At 38.6% G+C, this 21,552-nt stretch overlaps 1 protein-coding gene across 24 annotated transcripts in view; it reads right to left on the bottom strand.

Annotated features, from left to right (window-relative positions):
- ERC1 (ELKS/RAB6-interacting/CAST family member 1) overlaps positions 1–21,552 on the bottom strand; it is a 293,279-nt gene that overhangs the window by 57,813 nt on the left and 213,914 nt on the right. For all 24 annotated transcript variants that reach the window (XR_010467217.1, XM_065035804.1, XM_065035905.1 and 21 more), the window contains one exon: positions 1,721–1,865. Coding sequence is in view for 23 of the 24 variants with exons in the window: in XM_065035804.1 (XP_064891876.1) it covers positions 1,721–1,865 (145 nt within the window). In the remaining variant the exon portion in view is untranslated. The remainder of the gene's footprint in view (positions 1–1,720; positions 1,866–21,552) is intronic.

Below are 21,552 nucleotides of genomic sequence, written 5' to 3'. Positions count from 1 at the left end.
AAATTTAGGAATTACAGCTATACTTTTAGGAAGTTCCTGAAATGCTATATAGTCCTGTGGAGCTGGCAAACACAGATGGACCTTTGTTCTCAAAATGTAGAAAAGGGTCCATGTAAAGAAAGCTTAAATTGATGAAGCAGCACAGTTGTTTTGTTGGAAAATATGAGGCTGGTGACCTGTAATAACTGGAGAGGACCACAAGGGCCAAGTACACAGAATATTTGCAAAGCATGTGGAAAAATAAGATTCCCTTTAACTATATCAGTAATGAGGATCCTGTAAAATCTCCTAGCCTTCTCTTTTGACCCATCTCCTATTTCTGGAGCTGCCAAAGTTGCTATGATTTGAATCGATGCACAAAAAGTACCCAAAGTGCCAAAACTACTGGTAAAGAAAAAACTAAATGTGATTTCAGATCCTCTGCATCTTATAGAGGTGCTGAGTATTACTGTGCCATGATTAGTAACTTTGAGGAGCTTTTCTTTCTATGTGTTGAAAGTTGCACACAAAAAACGATAAAAGGTGATACATCCTTCAGATGCAGGATAGAGTTTAGGGAGAAAGTGTCATATCTCTATTAGGTCAAATAAATATTTCTCAGGCATAGTTTAAACATGAAACTAATTACAACTGTTGTTCAAGAGTAAATAATAGAAGACTGTAACCTATACTTCTTGCTCATCTTGAAGCTGGTATAACAAAATTACTGCTCTTAAATTAAACCTTAAATAATTATCTTAGAAATTCATGGCAAATAACCTACACGTGTTTCCTAAGGAAGATGCAAAGAAACCCCTTATCAGAAAGCAGATGTGGTTTTGTCTTACTGTCTTTGAGAACAACAGAAACTGTATGGTTGACAGATGAAATGTTGCACATAAAACTTTATGAAGATGGGAACAGTGGCACTGAAGAGATTGATACTGGATTGGCAGTAGCATATGTGCTATTACAGGGACTGTGGCAAGGGAATACCTCAGAAAAACACACCAGAAGTCCTGAAGTGAAAAATCTACACTGATTTTTTCATATCCTAAATCTCTTATTTCCAGGGACCCATTTTGGTTCCTCTGAGTTTATTTGCAATGTATTTTTCACATTGCATTCAATACAGAAACACAATATTAAGTGCTTGAATAGAAACATACTTTTTTTCTGATTGTTATGCTGACACAAAAAAGGTCTTGGAAATGGGAGAGGGACAGAAATAGGAAAGGTCCAATCTACTCATTAGTACAAGACCTCCCAAATTCCACTCTAGTAGCTGGCATTCCCATATGGTGTTCCTGTCACAGTAGAGACTGTGTGGTGTAACACATTCACATTTGAGCTTTACAGCAAGGAGAATTTTCTTCCATGTACATTTCTTCCCTGACAAGACAAATACAGAACACCAGAAGATATATCACTCCATTTCCCTGAACCTGCAGTTATTTGTGCCTGTAGAAGATAAGAATCAATGTCCTTTCCATTCAGTTTCCTACATGTTCTATCACATATTTACTGCCCGGGCAGTGGCACAAAGAAATTTCCCTAAACACTGACTTCTTTCCCCAACATGTTTTACAGGCTTCACGACCAGTAGCTAGTTTGAAATAATTATTTATGCACCTGCTATCCCAGCATATTACAGGATTATACATTATTAGTTCCACAAACCAAGATCATAATCTCACACCAGACTACTAACCGGTTTCTTTCCTTGCCCTCCTCTACTCACCTGCTGCTTGAGCTGTTGCACGAGACGGTCCTTCTCTCGTTTCAGGGCAGCGACTTCATCTTGGGTCTTTTTCTTAGAGGATGAAAGTTCTAGCAGAGCAATATTGGCATCTTTTTCACTAATGGCAGCAAGAAGGGCTTCTTGTCTGAAAAATACATATATATATATACATACATCATTAATCTGCAAAAGTTAGAGTAAGCCTCTACGTAGAGTTGAACATACCATAAATGCTGTAGCAGTGTGCAACTCCGAAGAACAGTAACAACAGTAAGAACAGTGATGTTTGTCATGGTTATATGTCTGTTGGTGCAGCAGGAAGTCAAGACCTGCTTGCCTCCCCCCAAATGACGGTGTTGATACCAAATTATTGCTTACAGGATAAGAAAAACATATAATAATATGTTATTATTCTGCACTCCAATTCTCAGTTTTTAATAACTACCATTTATGATTACTTTGGCTGAACATTTTCATTTTTTATAAAGTTCTAAACATTTCCAGAAGAGATTTTGAGAATACATATGCAAAGACTGTACTAATCGTAAGACTTCTGTGTTAAATTACATTAGGTTAAACTGCCTATGCATGCAGCTGTTTTAGAGGGAAGATGGCATATGACAAGTTTCACTTGAACAATATAGTTTATTCCCAGAAGGAAACGACAACACAGACAGTTTTGTGCTGTATGACAGATGTTGAAATAGGTGCCTTCCAGGATGCTGGAGCTATTATTTCACTTTTCTTGTGAGTAACCAATATAATGAGCTTGTTGGATGCACATCCTGAGTTATTAAGACAAATGCAGGCCTGCCCTCATCACAAACCTTTTGTAGCCTCGCAGAAATGGTGTAAGCAAGAACATTCTGTAGCAAGATCTTGAGGCTCAAGCACTATAATAACTAGATACAGAAACACTACCTTGCCATAGTCTTTCCCAATAGCTAAAAACTGTTATGAATGGAGTTCAGAAACATTTTATAGATGCTGGGAAGAGAAGAGACAAAGCCAACAGCCCTGATCATAAATCAGCAGTTCTGTAATGAACTCAAAGGATTGTTCTATGTTAGGGAAAACAACTGTTTTTGTCCTTTGACCTTAATTCTCATCTGTGGCTGGTGCAGCTAAATCAGGATGTGTGACAGGGCATAAAAGAAAAACTTTGGCCTTATTGTCCAATAAGGGTGGCTTGTCCCACCTCTCTGCCTAGATCATATATATTATAGAAAAACTAGGACCTTAAATTATTCCTTGTCTTTCAAGATGTGACACCACGAAGTTTGGCAATTTTTTAGGCACTTTAGCATAATCTCAAGATACTCTAAATGCATTTCTTCTATGAAGAAATACGACGATTCTGATGACTAAATGGAGACAAAGCCTGGAAGAAAGGACAAGGTGCACATCAGATTCCCAGTTGTAGTGTCAAGATTGTAGGTGTGGGAACAACGGATAATGGGTGCATTATTATTTCCACTTTGTTTCTGTTGCGTTATGGAAAAGCATCCAATTTTGGATGTCTGCCTGAGACATGAAAAAATATCAATAGAGTGAAGTGACAGAACATGATCCATGACCTCTGCTTTTTTCCTGCTATCGGTATCCTGGGAAAGACGGGCTGGCTTGGAGCTCTGGTAATTTTCACTTTCTTTGGAGTAATCTGTTTTGATTCTAAAGAAACACTTATTCTTTTAATAGTAAACCCACAATCCTCACTGATGATTCAGGAACAGAGCCAAGAATATCTCTGTAACAATATCTATATAGCCATTACTCTGGTATGGAAATTTGAGGTGCCTCAAATAGCACGTAAAACATAACTTCTGCAATCAAATCCTTTGTTGCCCATCTCTACTTCTTAAGTGAAAACTCCAGGACCAGGACAATGAGATATGGATAACAGTCCATTACTTATTCTTTTGCTGAATAATCTTCACCACCATGCCTTAGGAAAAAAACCTCCCACTGGCCAAAATTTCAGTGCTATATCATGTGTTAGACTGGGGTGCTGGTCAAGAAGTGGGGTGAAAGGCATTGTAGCTTTCTAACCGTTTTCTGGAACTGAAATAAGATGAAGTTTGAATCACAGTAAGAAAAATATTCTGTGACGTAATATGTGCACTATGGCTGCATTTTTGGATTCTTTAAGGTCAACATATACTGTTTCACATGGGAGAAGTGCAGGTGTCACTGTCAGCTCTGCTGAAAGGACACATGTTTGTAACGGCACATAACTGTTCTCAACGGAGCTTGTAATTGCTAAAATGGTTCTAAGAGACCACAAAAAGCAAATATCACCAAGCAAAAGACAAGGTTTGTGACTGAAGAGCACTACAACACTGACTTGGTTCCCTTCTTGACAGCTGTTATCCCCTGGGAGACCAGAAGAAACTGCTGTAAGACAGGTGAGGTGGCAAGAAGGAGGAAATGAGCTGATGTGCGAATGGTGCCAGGAGCATATGAGCAAACCTATCTGTCAGGAGTGCTGCTGTCAGATGTAGATGCTCAACTTCAGTTTAGGTAACAGCCAGTGGTCCAGGCTTAGCTTCTTCAGCAAGTGGTGTATCTTTGGTTCACAACGTCAAAGGTCCTGACACATTCTAATAAGCTGGCAAAGAACATACTTGCCACACAACCCAAGTGATTGATTATTTAAAATACTAGCTAATGCCAATGTCATCACATAAACCTGGCTCACTTAAGTCAGTGCTGGTATTTCAGACAGTGGTAGTAGTGTAGCTGTGGCAACAGCAACTCAGGAGGGGGAAAACTGCTTGTTTATTTCTCCTTTTGGGCAGGTTCTGTAGCCTGAACTGAGCTGTACAGCAGCTCGCAAGAGGTAAGCAGACTTCAAAACAGACTGAATATTACCAAGGGAAAGCTGAAATGGCAATAGTGTAGAAAATATAGTGAAAAGACATTTAGGATTAACTCTGAATTGGACAAAAAGAGGAGGACTTTTTTTTTCTTCTATTTATGCTGAAGGCTTTCATTGAATGTGGATCCTTATCACCACAGGCTGGAGTGATACCAAGACTAGTAGGTTCAATTTTTAAGAGAAAATGGTGCATATAATCTGAAGATGAATATCATCATTATTTACTCTGTTTGCAGTCTTAAGAAAAATAATGCAAAGAAAGATGAGTGTGCCTTTTTGAAAACAGCTTCAGAATAGTTACATGGTGGTAGAACCACCTCTGGAGTACTCCTCACTCATCCACAGTCTCCATTCTGTTTGCAGTTCAGCTGGGACTGAGAATTCTTAGACCTGATACCAAGGACACAGAGATAATTAATGACTCCGACTCTGAGACACTGACCGATCCAGAGGACCGAAATGTCTTATGGAAGGCAAGGATGATCACAGAGCCGAGACGCCACTGAAAATTGCCATGACTGAATTCTGATCTCAAATATCATGAGCCTGTAAAGCATTCCCGACGAGTTGCACTTACTAGCATCTTAATACTTTTGTCAACACACAAAAAAGAATAGTGTGCAAAGGCACTTATCTTTTAGACCTTCAACAGAAACATCTGATTTTTGGGAAGATAACAGGGCAAGACTGTAACAGTTTAAACTGCAGCTCGGTTTTCAGTACAGGCCTTGAATCAAGGCAAAACTTTAAGAATGTCCACAGAAATGGTAAGTTTTTTTAAAGAAAGCTTAAAAATCAGAACACTGTACTACTAGACTACTACATATTACTAATACTACAAACAGCAGAAATAGAAGGCATCCAGCAAAGCAGTATTTTCTAAATCTTTCTGTAGCAGAGAAGAAAGGATTTAAAGAATTGTACAGCATTTAACTTCAGAAGCTGAACAATATTTTTCCTATAGAACACTTCACCTGCAGTGACTTCAGTAAAAATGGCAGGTGCTAGCATCTCATACACGTGTTTACAGAGGTCCTAGAAAAAGATATACGCAGCACAGATGACACTTCTTTTGTTGGCTTGAGTGAGGATAAATAAGTGATACAGTCCTTTGAGTGTTTAAATGAATCCAGAAAATAAGGAACTACAGCTCATACATATTCAGTTATCAGGCCCCATTGGCACTAAAACACCCTCATATGCAGTGGAATCAAAATAGTAACACATTTCCCTGGAGCACTGCAGACACCAGTCTTGCTTCATTCCTCCTTTTCCTCTAAGGTGAACCACAGCATATTTTTGCAAATGGGGACATGAGACTTTCTAACTACACAGTGACCCTCAGCACTGCAGGACTAATATGCTGTACTCCTGAAAAATATGTTGTAGCAAAGTAAGTCCAATAAGTAATAAAAAAGGTTCATCCACAACAATAAAAATGTTTTAACTACCAGGGTAGCCAAGTTTGTCCTCTGGCTTATAAATACTAATAGAATCAAGATGTCTTTAAATGGTTCTCCACAGCACTTGGTTTCAGTATACTATGTTACTCCTTCACAGCTCCTTCCTAGTAAAGGAGAGGAATCATTTTAGTAAAACATAACAGAAAGTGAATTTTAAAAAGCGGTTTTGTATTTTGCAGCACAGTTCTCAGGCTCATAAGGCTGGAATATTTGTTGGCTGTATTATTAGAAAGAATAACCCCCTGCAAACAGTGCTGAATTAATGATGTTTCAAAACATAAAAACTATACATATTCACTAAAAGAATAGGTTTACATATATCAGAGAGAACACAAATTCCATATGGAAATGTTATAAATACATTGTTCTACATAATTTTATTTCAAATTATGAGATTTCTTCCTATGTGGATTATTTCTGAAAGTGCAGATGAGATAACATAAAAGCAATATTGAGATTAGCAGCAGGTTTGATTTTAATGTCACTGAGGAACTGGGATAATTCCATCAGGTCTAGTTTCATTGTAGGGAACAAATCTGTTTTCTTTTTGTCAGGCACTGAACTACAGCATTTAAGGATCTGGCACAAATTTGGAGAGATCAGGTAGCTACAAGCTCATAGCAATCCAGTCAGTTCCTTCTGCGCTCTTCTGTGAGGGATGACTGACCTGCCAGAGTTTTCAACCTGGTGTATTAGGACAAAGTGCAATTATGGCTGTTATGTGTTTAATACAGAAGGCTTCAAACTGGAAAGGTTCTGCTGTTTCATAAACTGTTTAGTCCCCCCAGCGGTAAGGGCATCAGTCACCACAGAAGGAAGGAGCTGCTACTTGGGCAGTACTTGCTTTGGTTGTCTGATTTTTGCCTGCTGCATTTACTCAAAGCCCACAGAAAATGCTGATCAAGCTTTTCATGCTTTTCTGTCACAGACTTACTATGGCGAATCTTCATTACAATAAAAACTGTATTATTTGCGTGTGGATAAAAAACTCCATGAAGTAACAACAGCATAAAGAACTAGCAGGCAGAGATTCGGATGAAGTATTGCAGTATTATGAGAACTAGATAGACTTTTAGGTGACAGCTCAGAATATAAAGGTGTTAGGACACAGTACGTAGCAACTTCACGAGTTTGGCAGAATTACTCTGTTTGGATGGGTCACATTTGATAAACTCTTAAAAAGTAAACAGTAAACAACACACTAAACAGTCGTTCCAATGGGGCAGTTCTCCTGGCAATAACATAATGAACTGTGTCAACACATATACAACGGTAGTTCCAAACTTCACATTTTTTTCTACTTTTTTGCTGGTTATAGAGCATCTTCTGACTGCTCTTGAACTGTGTGGAGAGTTAATTCCAGTTTCTAACACCCTGAGACCCCAGCAATTAACAGTCACCATCCTGTCAGTGTGTTAACTGAACCTGCAATACCTTTCATGGAGGAGGCCGTCCTCGCGGAGCTCTGGGTAGCAGAATTTGGCAGTCATACCAGAGAACACCATTTCAAGATGCTAATAGACCAGTACCTTACTTAATACACAAATTCCAAAATTCTGCACCTGCTACAATTTCTGCAGTATTTAAGATACAGCTATATGAAAAACACAAAGTATCCTAAATTGAACAAAACATTTGTCCAAAAGAAACTCCAGCAACCTCTTGCTGCAAGAAGGTGGGGAAAAAATGTAACTTGGCAGTGTGTATTACCTGCACTTTTAATTACACCTGCGAATAATCAAACCTCAGGCTGCAAAATTATTTCCCAAACACAGCCTTACACCTTAAATCAAAAGGGATAGTACCATTCCTTCCATTTCTGTACTTGTTTCCTGAATCAGCCAGTTACCTTTGCCTTGTCTGGACAGCACATCAGCAGTCTTTCTCACCCCTGATCTGCATTCTCATAGCTACCAAAAAGGAATTGCAAATTTAAGCAAACGAAGTGAGAAGAAAATTAGCATGGCTTAAGCTGACACAAGCTAGGGTTCTTGCTGGAAGAGATGATTCTGCCCTCCCATTTTCAGCACCACTAACTGTGTATCCCTGCAGTCTGGTGAGCCAGTTAAAACTCAGCCCTGAATATAACAGGAGGAACCCAAATCTGACCATGCAAATCTGGTTCGTTATTCCTAGAGGAACTGCAGTTCTTCAAGACGCTGTGACAGTGTCAAATCCTTACCTGCCAAAGCCAGTGCTGCCAAAAGATGAGAACAGAAAGTGAATCATGGAATTCACATTGATCACAACATATCAAACAATCACAATTACCAGAATGAAAACAACTGTTTTTTAATTACGCCTTTGTGAATCAGACCCCAGGTGAAAGATGGTAGAAAGGAAATTTCAGCTGTATCAGTCAAGCGATGACAGCAATACTGCAAGCTTAGTTTGGTTTCCGATCATGTTAAAAAAACAACCCAAGTCATGATCTATAACACAGATGTTTTAAGAAAACTATCCAACCTTTAGACTCAAATCAAATATACAAACTGATAGAGAATCCACCTCCCTGTTAAATGACTATCATGACTGTTACTTCTGGTTAGTATAATTCATCTCACTTTTTCTGTATCTGCCTTGTTTCCATGCTTGACATACTCATTCTGATAGGTCATCATACCTTCCTTTCTTCATATTTTATCTGTTTGCTCATTGGAAACCAAGGCAAAGGCATTCATTTAATTTTAGGATCATATGCATACTACTGCTAATTCTAACCCTGCCCTCAGTGCACTGTGGTTTCACTTCTCTTCTTGATAGAATGTTTCATTATTCGTTTTTATTTCCTTTAGATGGTCTAATTCAGCATGAGTTTTCACAATCTTCATTTTATTCCTGCCATTTCTGCCTCCCATAAACATCTCTGTCTTGACCAATTTTTAAGACTGCTGCTAATTTCCTTCTGGATGCCCATACACAGCCAGTTAGGTGTGTAACTCTTCCTTACACATTTTCTCCCTTTGTTTGGGATGCAAACACCGCATAGTTTTTGGCTTTCAATTTAAATAAATCCCCTGCTTCCTCTACACTCAAATCTCTTGAGTCCTTCTGTTCAATTTACTTGCTACTCAATGTTATTAATTTTTCAGTTTACTACTTTGAAATTGAAAGCTTGTTTAGTGTTTTTTACTCAAATATAAGTGTACTCAATTCATGCTCACTACAGCTGAAGTTGGTTTTGGTGATGATTTCTTTTCTAGTATCATCAACACTTATTACAATCCTGAAATCCTGAATCACTTCCTGGTGATCTAGCAAATACTGCGTTAATAAGTCCAGCAGTTTCTCTGATTTGTATCCAACAAATAGATGTCTCCCATAAAAAGACATTTCTTGTTATTTACATCTACCACAACTCTACACCTAAAATCCATAGTAGGCTACCGTCCATTCTCTTTGTGTAACTCCTTTTATGGTCCTTAAATTATTTGGATTCAAAGTAATGCTATTTCATTTATGTATTTATGCCATCACTTTTTTACTTCCTCAGAATCTCCAGTATTATTAATATATGCCACCTGTACTTCCATTTCTAGCTTTCCTGAACAACTTGTACCCATACTCCAGCTGCGAATATGATTCTATTTCCCATTCATTGCTATTATCCCTGTGACATTTGGTTTCATGTTATATACCAGATGTGTTGAGCTACTCTGTTTTGTTGTTCTTTTACAAACATCTTAATTTTCCTCTGCATTTCAACAAATTTTCTTGCAAGAGTTACAGATTGCTTTCCTTATTTACTGTCTACCTGACTACCAACCCGGATGTGTCTCACCTAACTTCCTCCTCCCTCTTCTCCCAGGGTTCTTTTGTACGATTGTGCAAGCCCATCTTCCCTTCACCTTGTCTTCAACTTGTCTTATTTCTAAAATGATATATTTCCTATAAGGTCAGACACATTATGTGAGACTGTTTACATTAATTCTGCAAAGGATGTCTTTCTCTTAGGTTTTGGTGGTAGAAACAGCAGCACTGATGTTGACATCTGTTCCATCCTAATCCTGACGCTTACTACCTGTCTTCCAGTCTTTTCTGGTTGCTGCTGCTGCTGCTGCCCAGGACATGGATTGACAAGAGAGCAGAAGAAACACCAAGTGTCCGGATAAGGCCAGGAATAGCAGCATCAGGGGAAAAAGAGGGTGGCAGCTGTTTAATTCAGCTCTGAGGCATCACTTTACCTTCTGTTCCTTGTAGCTTCAATGACTGCTGCTTAAGTAATGCCGAAAAAGTGTTTCTAAGCAAACAGAAGTTGTTGAAAGGGTTGAGGACAGGAATGGAGCAGGTGTCAGGGGCTATGGATAAAATTTGGATATACTTAGTTCCATAATTGCAGCAGAAGGGGCCTGAGAGGTTTCATTTCATTTCCTTTTTCAGATCCAGGTCTGAAAGTAGGTGTAGCTACTTGCAGCCTCTTACTGCAGAAGATTTGTTTGAATTGGCACTACAGCATATTCTGATGAGCTCTAAAGATAAACAACTTTCCACATGCTTGAGGCAACTGGCATTCTACAGTAAGTAAGGAGCATCCTACTGTCTCTTTTCTGCTTTTATCTCTATCCAGTTCCTGCTCTTCATGGGAAGAATGAGACGAAACTGGAGCCGCATGCTGTAAAAACACTTTAGGAGAATGAATATGCACACTCTGCTCCAGAACAAGCACTGCTAAGCCTGATCTAAACCATGGAAACAGACCCTTGACAACCCTTTATTAACAGATCCCTGCTAAAGATGATATATTCTGTTATACAAAGCTTTTTTTCATGTACGGATTTAAAGGAGTTATATTAAAAAAAATGAAGCTAAACAATCTCTAAGTAAGCTGTTATTGTCTATGTTTTGCAGTGAGACACGATTACATGAAACTTAACCAACATATTGAGAGAGCAAGTTATTAATATGTGAGCAAATTGGAAAAACGTAATTTTTAGCACATTCCAGCTACCAACAACTTTTCAACTGAACAACTTTGAAGCTGTGTTTATCTAGCAGTTTAAACAAAACTCCCATGAAAACTGTCTTATTGAAGAAAACTTATCACATGCTAAGTTACAGATATAACTCCAGTATCTCAGGAAAAGTAAAAAAAATCCAATTTCAAGTATGTAAAATAGAATAAACAAACTTAAAACAGCTTGTATCAAATGAGAGACTGGCTCCCATGAAAACCTGTCTACACTAGAGACAAAGAGAAGTTCCCATACCTTCTTGTAAGTAACCTTTTGCATATTTTGATATAGTTGCCCTTTAATTGGTTGTACCATTTGTAAGGAATATAATATGGCATCTACATAGGTATTGAGACTTATGACTTGGCTCATTTTTTGAAACAAAATTTATTGCTAAATTTCAACATGTTTATCTATTTTATGAAAAAACTGTATTTTCCAAGGCTGACTTCAGGATGAGAAGGTTAAGGCAGAAATTTGAGCATGTTGTAAGGAACAGGACTGCTTTACAGGTTAGAGCTTCTTAATTCTAACAGTATTATTTAAAAACTACTGGAGGAAAAATGTCTCTTTCTGTAAGCTCCCTATAATGTCCAAACTATTTTAAACAATTACATTAAAACAGACAAATTCCTGGCAAGAATATGTGGTGGAGATTTGCATTTAGGTGTATGGAGATCCACAGTGGACAGGGGCAGAAAACAACTGAGAGACAGGGTAAACATGAGTGAATTGTACAACTTTTAATCCTGAAACTGTACTTAAGAAATGGCTATTTTGCACAACATCAGGAAAAATTCTGAGCATTTTCTGTAGTGTAGGGACCAATGAATTTACAGGAAAATATAAGGATGCTTCATGCAGAATAAGTCTTTTAAAAATCGAGATGGAAAGACCACCAACAAAGAGAGTGTTAAATTTTTAAAACTAACAACTGCTAACTGCAAAACATGTAAATGAACATAGTCAACTGAAATAGAAACATGATTTAGTGGAGCTGAGAGTCAGGATCTATTCTTCACGCTTGTGACTTGTCGTTTGACCAAGAGTACGTCATTTAACTACCTCTGTAAATGCAAATACTAGTATTTACTCAAGAGAAGGATTGTACGAGTACATCTGGTAATGTCTGTAAAACAGTGACATCCTGAGCTGAGAAGAGTCAGGTCTCTCTATTTTTTTTATAATGTATTGTTAGTTTAAAGGAAAAAGGGGATTACCAAAATCTTGCACGCTTCAAGCTGCCTTATTTTTCCTAAGACTACCATGACTGCACTGAGATTTTCACTTCTTCACACAAAGAAACTTGAGGAGCTACAAGGCCACAAAACTACGAAGGAAACACCTGAGAAGCAAGAGGATTCCTCTACCACCAAATGCCAAGCAGACACAGAGCTCTTGGGCAAGACAAGTGAAATTGCCAGCTCTGAGCAAACATGCATTTATGGATTTATGGCAGCCTCCCAGTTACAGGCTCATCTGGGTTGGAGGGTGGGGAGGCTGGGAAGACCATGCGCTGGGTACATTTTTACCATTCCTGCTGCGGTATGGCGTGAATAAATCACAGGGCTGAGGTCAGAACAGCCAGCCCATAAAGTGATTCATGGGCCCAGCAGCACATTCCCCCAGGACTATGTACTTTATTACAGTAAACCTCAGAACAAGATACAATTTCCTGTCTCAAGGAGCAGCCTTTAAATCAGGACACCTGGACAGCCCTGCAACCACTTACAGAAACAATATGGCGCTCAGCCCCACCGCTTCCTCTCCTCGCCGGCCCGCGCTGCCCGAGGCCTGCCACCTTCCACACAAAATGCCACCTTTACCACGAAATACCACCTTCAGAAATGACCTAAATCTGCCACAGATTGCTGTGGTGACAAGACTGTGGAGTCAACGTATTGACAGAATCCTATTCTTCAGTCATAGCTCCCCACCCAAGAAATAAATACTCCTCATCTGTTGTTTTACAGTCCACTTTAGCTTTTAGGTCTCTTCTGCACTGCACAAATTTGACCCGAAGTGGTAAGGCAAAAACGGAACTGAAAGTAATTAATTGGTTTCTCTGTTAGCAAGCAGATCCTTCAACAAGAGGGTTTCTTTTTTTTTTTTTTTTTTTTCGCAAGCTGAAGCACCTGTCACGCAATTTAAGTCATAACATGGATGTTCTCACTGTGATCAAGGACTCTGATCTTTGTTTTGGGTTTGGCACCTGGAAAGAAATTGAGGGGGTGACAGAGATGATGGTATTGTTCGACTCCTGAAAACTCTCAGTCTCAGCTAAATGTAATGTTGCTCTTAGACCAAAGGTTATGTTTTCAGCAGAAAGAACAAAAAAAATCTCATTCTAAGTCATGAAGCATTCTGCTGTAAATATTCTGGGGGGCCTTATCTCTAAGCACTTAAATCACATAGGCCTTCTGGGCTGCGGAGGAGCAACCTGCCATGACTGCCTCGTATTCAAGTTGTCCCTCAGATAAAGGTGAGGTATGTGCTGACTGCACTTCTGCGGTTCTCCTTGGAAGCAACAGGACACTCTTCAGATGGAGGCTGTCCATGTTCACACAAGGCGGGACAGAAGAAAAACTTGCTTTGCTCCCTTCAGATCCATAATGGATCACTGGAATGAGAGTTTCACGCAGGTATAATTTTTCAGTATGCATCATTCGACAATGAGGATCACGAATAAGAAAAATGAAAGAAGCTTCCCTTCAAGCATTTATTGGCAAAAGGCAAGACTTTCCTATGGCTTTGCTGACAGTAAGTCATTCTGTACAATCACTCTGAAAATAGTGGAAGACATTCTGATTATTTTCGCTCTTCAAAGTTATTTCAAGACTTAAAGCTATAGACATAACAAGCTAACATGTCCCTGGGAAGCTGCTTCATGGAAACCACAGCTAGGAATAAGAAGCTAACATATACTGAGACACACCTGAAAGACTGCAAGATTTTCAGAGGAAAAGAACATAAGAGAAGGTGATAGAGGAGGGGTAGTTTTGGGGAAATTTAGGGGAGAATTCATCAAACACTGAAATTCAAGAATGTTATTGAACCAGTCAAGTAAAAAAAAAAAAAAAAATCTAGATAAGGAGAGGGGAAAAGAGAAGCATTAATAATACAGATGTAAGTAGCACTAAACCCATCAGATTTGTCCAAGACTGAACCTTCCTGACACTATTTGTTTCATGATTACTTTTCTACAAGCAAAACAGTTGTGTGGAAAACTAGTACTTGCACCTGCTTATTTTGTTTTATTCTACCTAAAGGATGTCCTTCACTTTTGTGGAATGTTTCAGAGCTTACAGCAGGCAGAATCAAGGCTTATTCATTGATTTTATCCAGTCTGATTTCCTGTACAGAACAAATACTTACATTGTATACAGTTGCTCCCATTAAAGTCAATAATCTGGGGGGGTAGGAAAATGACATCCACTTGTGACTGAAAGTCATGAGTAACTGGCTGCTATCCTTGTGAGTTTGTCCCAGTGGGTAATAATTTTTGCTGTCAGAAATTCATATGCCTTTCTAATCCTAATTTTTCTGTCCTCAGATTCTAGATAATGATCCTTGTGTTGACTGTCTCTACTGGAATAAACAGTGTTTTAATATCACTACTATTTCATTTCCTATATATTAGAACTATACAGAGATTGTCACTATAAACTACCCTATAAAACAGAAGTAAGATCTTAATTCTATTCATACTCATTAATCCTACTTTTATGTAGCCAAAGTCCTTCTGCTGCCAATGTCACACTGCTTTTTTACATAACATTGCAACATCTTTTCCAAGTAATTCCTTTCACAATAGTGTACAATAGTCTCCATATTGTTCTAATTTATATGCCTAATGTTCAGATGCACTTTGTGAAAACGATTTTACATCAAGAAGCAATTTAAATTGCCCTACATGTCTGTTCTCACCATTAGGTAACACTATGCCATTTTCTTTATCACCTGCAGGTTCCATTGACTGTCATTTTATATGCGTGTTCCTAACAAATCAAGTTGACTGGTATTAATTAGAAGTCTATTCTTCAATTCTTTATATTATCAGAATCTTTAATTAGCTTACTCATTACTTTGCTCACAAATTCTAACAGTTAATCAATTCATAGCAAGTTAGTCATCCTGCCTGCTACTCTGCAACACTTCCAGAACTTTAGCATTTCCATAACTTCTACAATTTCACCAGAATTCCAATATTTATTAAACTTTTAAGGAGCCAAAATTCCCTTTGGCCAATTTTCTCTTAGTGTTCTCAGATACCAGAAATCTCAGAGTGTCAGCCCCAACACAAGTATAACATTTTCAGCAGTTTCTTATATCGAAAATAAAGAGAGATTCAATACCATGGTGCTTTTCTAGGAAGAGAGACAAAAACATTTCTGTTAAATTCCTGTGTGATCCAAATTAATAATAAGGATGTCACAAACCAGTAAAAAAAAATAAATTAGGCATTTGCAAACATCTCAAACGGCTTAATGAACTGAAGAAAAAAAAGGAATAGATATTCCTTCACTTTCTTTTTCCAGTAATTCTAATTATGCATTATGCTGGCTATTTCATTACCTAAAGAAAACACCAAATTTTTATAACTAAATAGATTTTTAGTAATTTGAATGCTGGCATTAAGAAAAAATAGTGGTCATTTCACCACCACAGCAAATATGAATGGTGTTCTCTCTGAAACCAAAGACAAAATTCCCATTGACTTCATACAGTAAGAGCTGTATATTAGGGGACTGGATTCCCTGTGCCACACAAATGGTTTTAAACATTAATTAAATATTCCTGAAAAACCTTTGGCATTCCATCTATCTATTGAGAATTATACATAAAATCATACTTACTAAAAAAACATTCAAAGGTTGCAAAGTGTAATTTGCAGATGTTGAGAAATTTAATCATAACACTATCTACTTGTGGGCATGCTTCATGATGTTTTAGTCTTTTATTAAATGAAAATATCCAGGTTTGACCAAAGAACCTATATGTCATTTTATCTTGAAAAGCTTATTTATCCATTATGGTAATATATTTAGGGACTATAGCAAGAGAGCACCTCAAGTTGCTTAGCAAAATCATCTTCAGATAAAATAGATATTAGCACCAGCAGATCCATAAGAATTTTCCAGCTAAATATTTGCAGCAAAGTGCATAACTGTGACATACAGAATGGCTTCAAGGGTGAAGTAAAAAAGCAAGTTTTGATTTTTAGGTTTTATTCAAAATGTGTAACCCCCAATCCTGTTTTCAAAAACTACAACAGGTAATGCTTTATTTTTAACATGATTTCAAAAGGAAACAAAGTAGAGAAGCAAAAGGACATAAAAGCTCTATTTTTGTTCCCCTCACACATCTTGCTTTCTTACTTACTGGTATGACAGGGATGAAGGGAAGACACTGGTAACTAAGCAGAATAAATGGTAGAAATGAGAACGATCTCCTCTGTCCTCTCCACTTGATAGTGGTACTCTATATAATCATCTGATCAAATGTAACCATATCACATCTGTGTCAATCAAGACATCCGTTTGCGGTATTCAGATCTGAGTGCTCACTTGTGCAACAACAGCAAACGTGCCAGAGATGCCATGAAAAGCTCAGTAATGTGCCAAACTCTAGCTTTTCCAGGTGAATTTTTTTAGGTTATAGCAAATACCAAGGGAACTTTTTTTCCCCGGTTATAGATGAGCGTGTGCTATGAAAGAGTTACCTGTGGCATAGCGTGGTAACCAAAGTCTACCACCAGGCATAGCGAGGGGATTAACACGGCTGGCTTTCATGTGGCTCCAGAGCCATTGCTGCACTCCTCGGAGAGATCAGCGCCTTTTCGTCTGGCGGCAAAGGGAACAGTTGTGTTCAGAGAGGTACGAAAGCCCCTCTTCCCCATCACGATGCTGACAGAGGCCAGTGCATGTTCCTAGCAGAGGTCACTGCGAGGGGAGGAAAGCAATAACAACCTGGCTGGAACAGACACCTTCTTCACGGAAAAGTCAAGTCATTCACGTTTTCGGTCTTGTACACCTCACTGCAAAAGATTTTGAAGTAGTTCATTTAAAAATAGAGCTGGGAGTCTGCTCTCGAAGCAGAAGGAAAGTACACACGCTAAATATAACCTATTCCAGCTTACAAAAAATACTGTGGAGAGTAATAGCCCAGAAGACTCTCTGGGAAAAAGAATGTTTTAGAACAAGGAGACTATCACACTGTAACAGCTTCACAACATTAAAGTTAATGGCAGCTTTTCATTAATATGGCTAGTCAGTATTATTTTGTTTAAATTAGCATTTTACCACCTTTTCATTTCTCCAGTTAGCTACCTAATTGTAGACATTTTCTTTTCCTTTTCCTCTAGTAGAGACTACTGAAGAGAGTGGAAGAACACTACCTACAGGAGAATTTTTAGTTTCTATTAAACCCTTTCAGAGCAAGGAATGATGTGGGCATAAATGAAAGCATTGAAGAAAAAAAAAATGGCAGCTGAGAAGAGATTCCAGGTTCTTCAAGACAGAATTGAATGTGTAGCAGAGGACTGTGTGACTGCAAACAGTGTATGGCATCCTCTCAAATAGATAAAAAAAAAAAGAATCCACAATTTATGACCAAAAGATCAGACAATTTGTCTCCCCAAGGGACACAGACTAAAGCTGCATTTATATTAATTAACATCCTCACCTTAATTTTCTACGTAGTTGAGTCACTCCAAGCCCTCACACATTCTGCAGAGTTCACACCATCTTGAAAAAACTAATTCAAATCCAACAACGTCAAACAAGTGTGTGTGACACCCACCCACACATATATGGGACTGCAAACAAGCACATCTGAGTAAGACAGTAACTGTTCCTAATTCTAAACAGCATCTAAATCTAAGAACTTTTTCAGATTCAGAATAGGTAAAGGAGGAATGTCCATGCTACTCAGTAATTTTGGAAGGGGAGGGTGTGGGTAGAGAAGAAGGGGTTTTTTCAGTGCAATTTCGTTACAAAGCTTGTTTGCACAGGGCTATGTTGGCCTCATGGTGACTATTCATAAGAGATCCCCAGAAGAGCTGTAAAGTCTGCCTATAGCCCAGGTGCTATAATTGCTGTCTGTCAAAACAGAGCTGTTTTCTCAGCAAACATTTCAGAATGCCCAATGCTAAGTTGATTAGTTTGGGGTTTTCTGGGGAGGAATATAAGGATGACGGCTGAGAGACAGAGTAAAATCGACGACTCGGAGACAAAACTTTGATTTCATTAAAACACTCCAGAGAGTGTTTAATTTCTAAGTCAAAGAGAATTCCTGTCCTTGGAAGGGAAGTAGGCAGCAGGAAGGAGTTGTTACCAAAAATGTCTAATTCCCACAGTGAGAAACAAGAATCAGTTCACGAACCGAACAGTTCTTAGCACTGAAACTGGCTCAGCTGCCCCTTGAGTGTAGCTGTTTATACAGGGAAACGATTCCCACCTTGCAGAGGTGACTTCCTTTCACTACACCCTGCACCCAGCACCAAGAGGTGTCTCAGCGTGTTTCTGAGGCTCCTCCTGTGCACAAGAGCTTTGAGCACCTCCATCCTCACCGCAAGGCTATTTCGAGTCCGACCTGCTCTGTGTCAGTAACTTGGGAAGCCAGAGCCGGTTCCCTCAGGCGCTGGCAGCGGCGCTGACCACACAGAGCCGGTTCAAACCACATCGTGAGATCATCCCCTGGATTGGTACACAGGCTGAGCCTCTGCAGGTCTCTGCAGCTCTGTGAACTCTATAAAAAAACCCCACACTTCTTGTGCGAAGCCTCACGCAGAAATGTCAGGGCTGGGAATGGGGGATGGCAGGCCGAGCTGGCACAAGGGAAAAAGGAAGGCAATTAGGAGCATATAACAGAGTGAGGCTTCAGCCATCTTTTGCAATTAATTAACCTCTTCACAGACCCTTGAAGTGGCAGAAGGCATTAGTTGTGTGTTGTAGGCTGTGACTTACAACTTCCTACCTCTGTAGCACGGTTAAGAAAAGCAATGCAGTGTAAGTCATTAACAGCTACAACAGCTCCTTACAAACCCCTTTAAGAAGGACCTGGTGAAGCAAATTCAAAACGGCTCTTCCTGTACATTATCTGCACTTCTGTATTTCCCATCAGTAAGCATTGCTCCCGAACATCTACATTATTAAAGCAACTTCATTTGTACTGCTCAGGTTACATCAATGTCAACGCTTACTTCAAGTCCCAGGGTTTTAGGGGTCTGGAATTTTGCCATCAAAATTCGGTCCAGGCTGAAACGTGGCAAAGTGGGGCTCTGCCCCTCCTCATTTCCCAGGCAATTTCATATAAGGATTTTTACAAAAAACTGTCTTCAAGTATTTAAAATATTTTTGTTTTTCTCAAAATGGAAATGTCTTCGATTATTACTATTACATTTGACAAACATTACTTGTGAAGTCTCAAGATGTACATTAAAAGTTGTAATTAAAAACAAACATCTTGTTAAATCTAGTGCAGCATATGTTCCAACAAGAATGCATCTCCTTATTTTAGCGATAGTTGATACATGTAAAGACAATAAAGGGGATGACAATGGGTAATTACAAGGGTAGCTCAAATACTACAGGCAATAAGCAATAACATTTTATGATTATTTAGAAAAAATATGAAGAGGAAACATTGCTTAGGCGCTGTAGTAATTTTAATAAAATTTCCAATAATGCAATGGACTGATACAAAAATTCCTGAAATTTAACACTGTTAACTAATGTAATGATTTTTAACAACACCCTGAAAAATACTAAGCTAATATTATTACTGGATATCTTTTTCATGCTAATGGTCATTATACAGCACTCTGAGAATGCACCTGTGAAGCGGACATTATGCCCAAGTCCTTGAGCAAGCTCTGTGGCCTACTTAAAAAAGGCATTTATTTATGTTGTCTCTCTCAGCGTTGCCTCAAACCAAGTACTTGCTCCCCAAGTAGAATTCACCACCCAGAATTACATCAACAGGTTCCCCTCACAGCTAATGAAGAAGGTCACACACCTCATAGTGGAATTAACATCGGGCAACGAAATGGAGGAACACTTTAATCAACAGGAGAGAGAGACAGAACTTGTTTTGTTCCTAGTTTTGGGAATTAAAACTATTCCCATGGGAGTATCTATTTGTAAAGGTGGGATCCAGAGCCCACAAGTGCTCCTTGAGGATACACGTCTAAAACAGGCATTTGCTCACAACTGACTGCATCAACTTCTTTTACAGCATATAAGTGAGAACTGAAGGATGACAGAGGAAGGACATGGTTGTTACCACAGCAATCTGGTTTCAGAACACTGTTGTGTTGAGGAACTGCGAAATTTTCAGCCTCAGAAAGTTTAAACCCACACTGAAGGACAGCTGCTGGAGGAACCAGGCTAGATAATGTATTCTAGGATGATCATTCATTTGCTTTGTAGAAGGAATTACAAATCTGGGGATCTTTACTGGCAATCCTCAACAAGATTCCTCACTTAGTATTGTTATTTTAATGGTATTTTTTTTTTCTTTTGATGGTGCACTTATGATCTGTATGTTGTTAAACAAACTCATACCAGGTAAACAGAATGTCCTCTTTAAGAAAGTTTTGTATTTAAGAATAGTAGAAGCCCAAGTGGACTCTGCAAAATCTCCTTTGCACATTCAATCAAAAGTGAAGTTTGAGAGTCAGTTCTCTGCACTCTGTAAAAAAGTACATCAGAAATAAGGAATTGCTACCGAAACTATTCTGTTCCTCGGGGTTATTTTCTAGATGAAACATTATTTTATTGACTGTTTCTTAAGGATCAAGCTTCCAACTTCTCCACTTTGCTCCAAACCATAGTGACCACAACTGCTTCAAGAAAGCTGTTCCACCCGGCTCCAGAGGGATCACAAATGGCCTCTGATATATCACAGAGATGGGTCCAAACTGCTGTGATGTAGCAAACCAAGCACTGACAAAAGCTGGAGCCAATGCCATGTAAAAGATGGAAGGTCTGAAGAGCAGTCAAGTTATCACCCAGTGTAGTGGAATTTATAAATGCCAAAGAACATTTTTGCAACAGGAGAATCTACACTGCAAATGCAACTCAATAGACAAAGTGGATCCAGTTATAAATACAGAATTGTATTAGATAGATTCAAGCAGCTTTTGAAGAGTAATAGTATAACATGCTTATTTCCATTCTAGAATTTGTTTTTCCTGCAGCTAATTTGCACACAAACATTTCTCTTTTTGAATCAGGGAGCAACCACACCAATGAAAATTTATTTTTCTGTCTCCTTTTATATGAAGTTCCAAAATCAACCAAAGTTACCAGGGCAGCATCAGTTGCATAATCAATACATCTGAAATTGAAAGTCTACAACTGATTCCTGAACTGGAACAGGACCTGAAGACTGTACACATATCTGTATTCCAGCAGCCAAAATGTTAATGAGATCAAGACTTTATATTACATGCGAAGAAGCTACAGTACTAATGATTTTTGTGTGTCTCAAAAGAAACAAATAACAGACACTTCATGTGGCTCTGTATGGATATCC

This window comes from Columba livia, chromosome 1 (assembly GCF_036013475.1).
Source record: "Columba livia isolate bColLiv1 breed racing homer chromosome 1, bColLiv1.pat.W.v2, whole genome shotgun sequence".
In the NCBI taxonomy this organism is placed as follows: Eukaryota; Metazoa; Chordata; class Aves; order Columbiformes; family Columbidae; genus Columba; species Columba livia.
The sequence above is the reverse complement of the archived record's forward strand: the minus strand, read 5'-3'. Positions and strand labels throughout refer to the sequence as shown.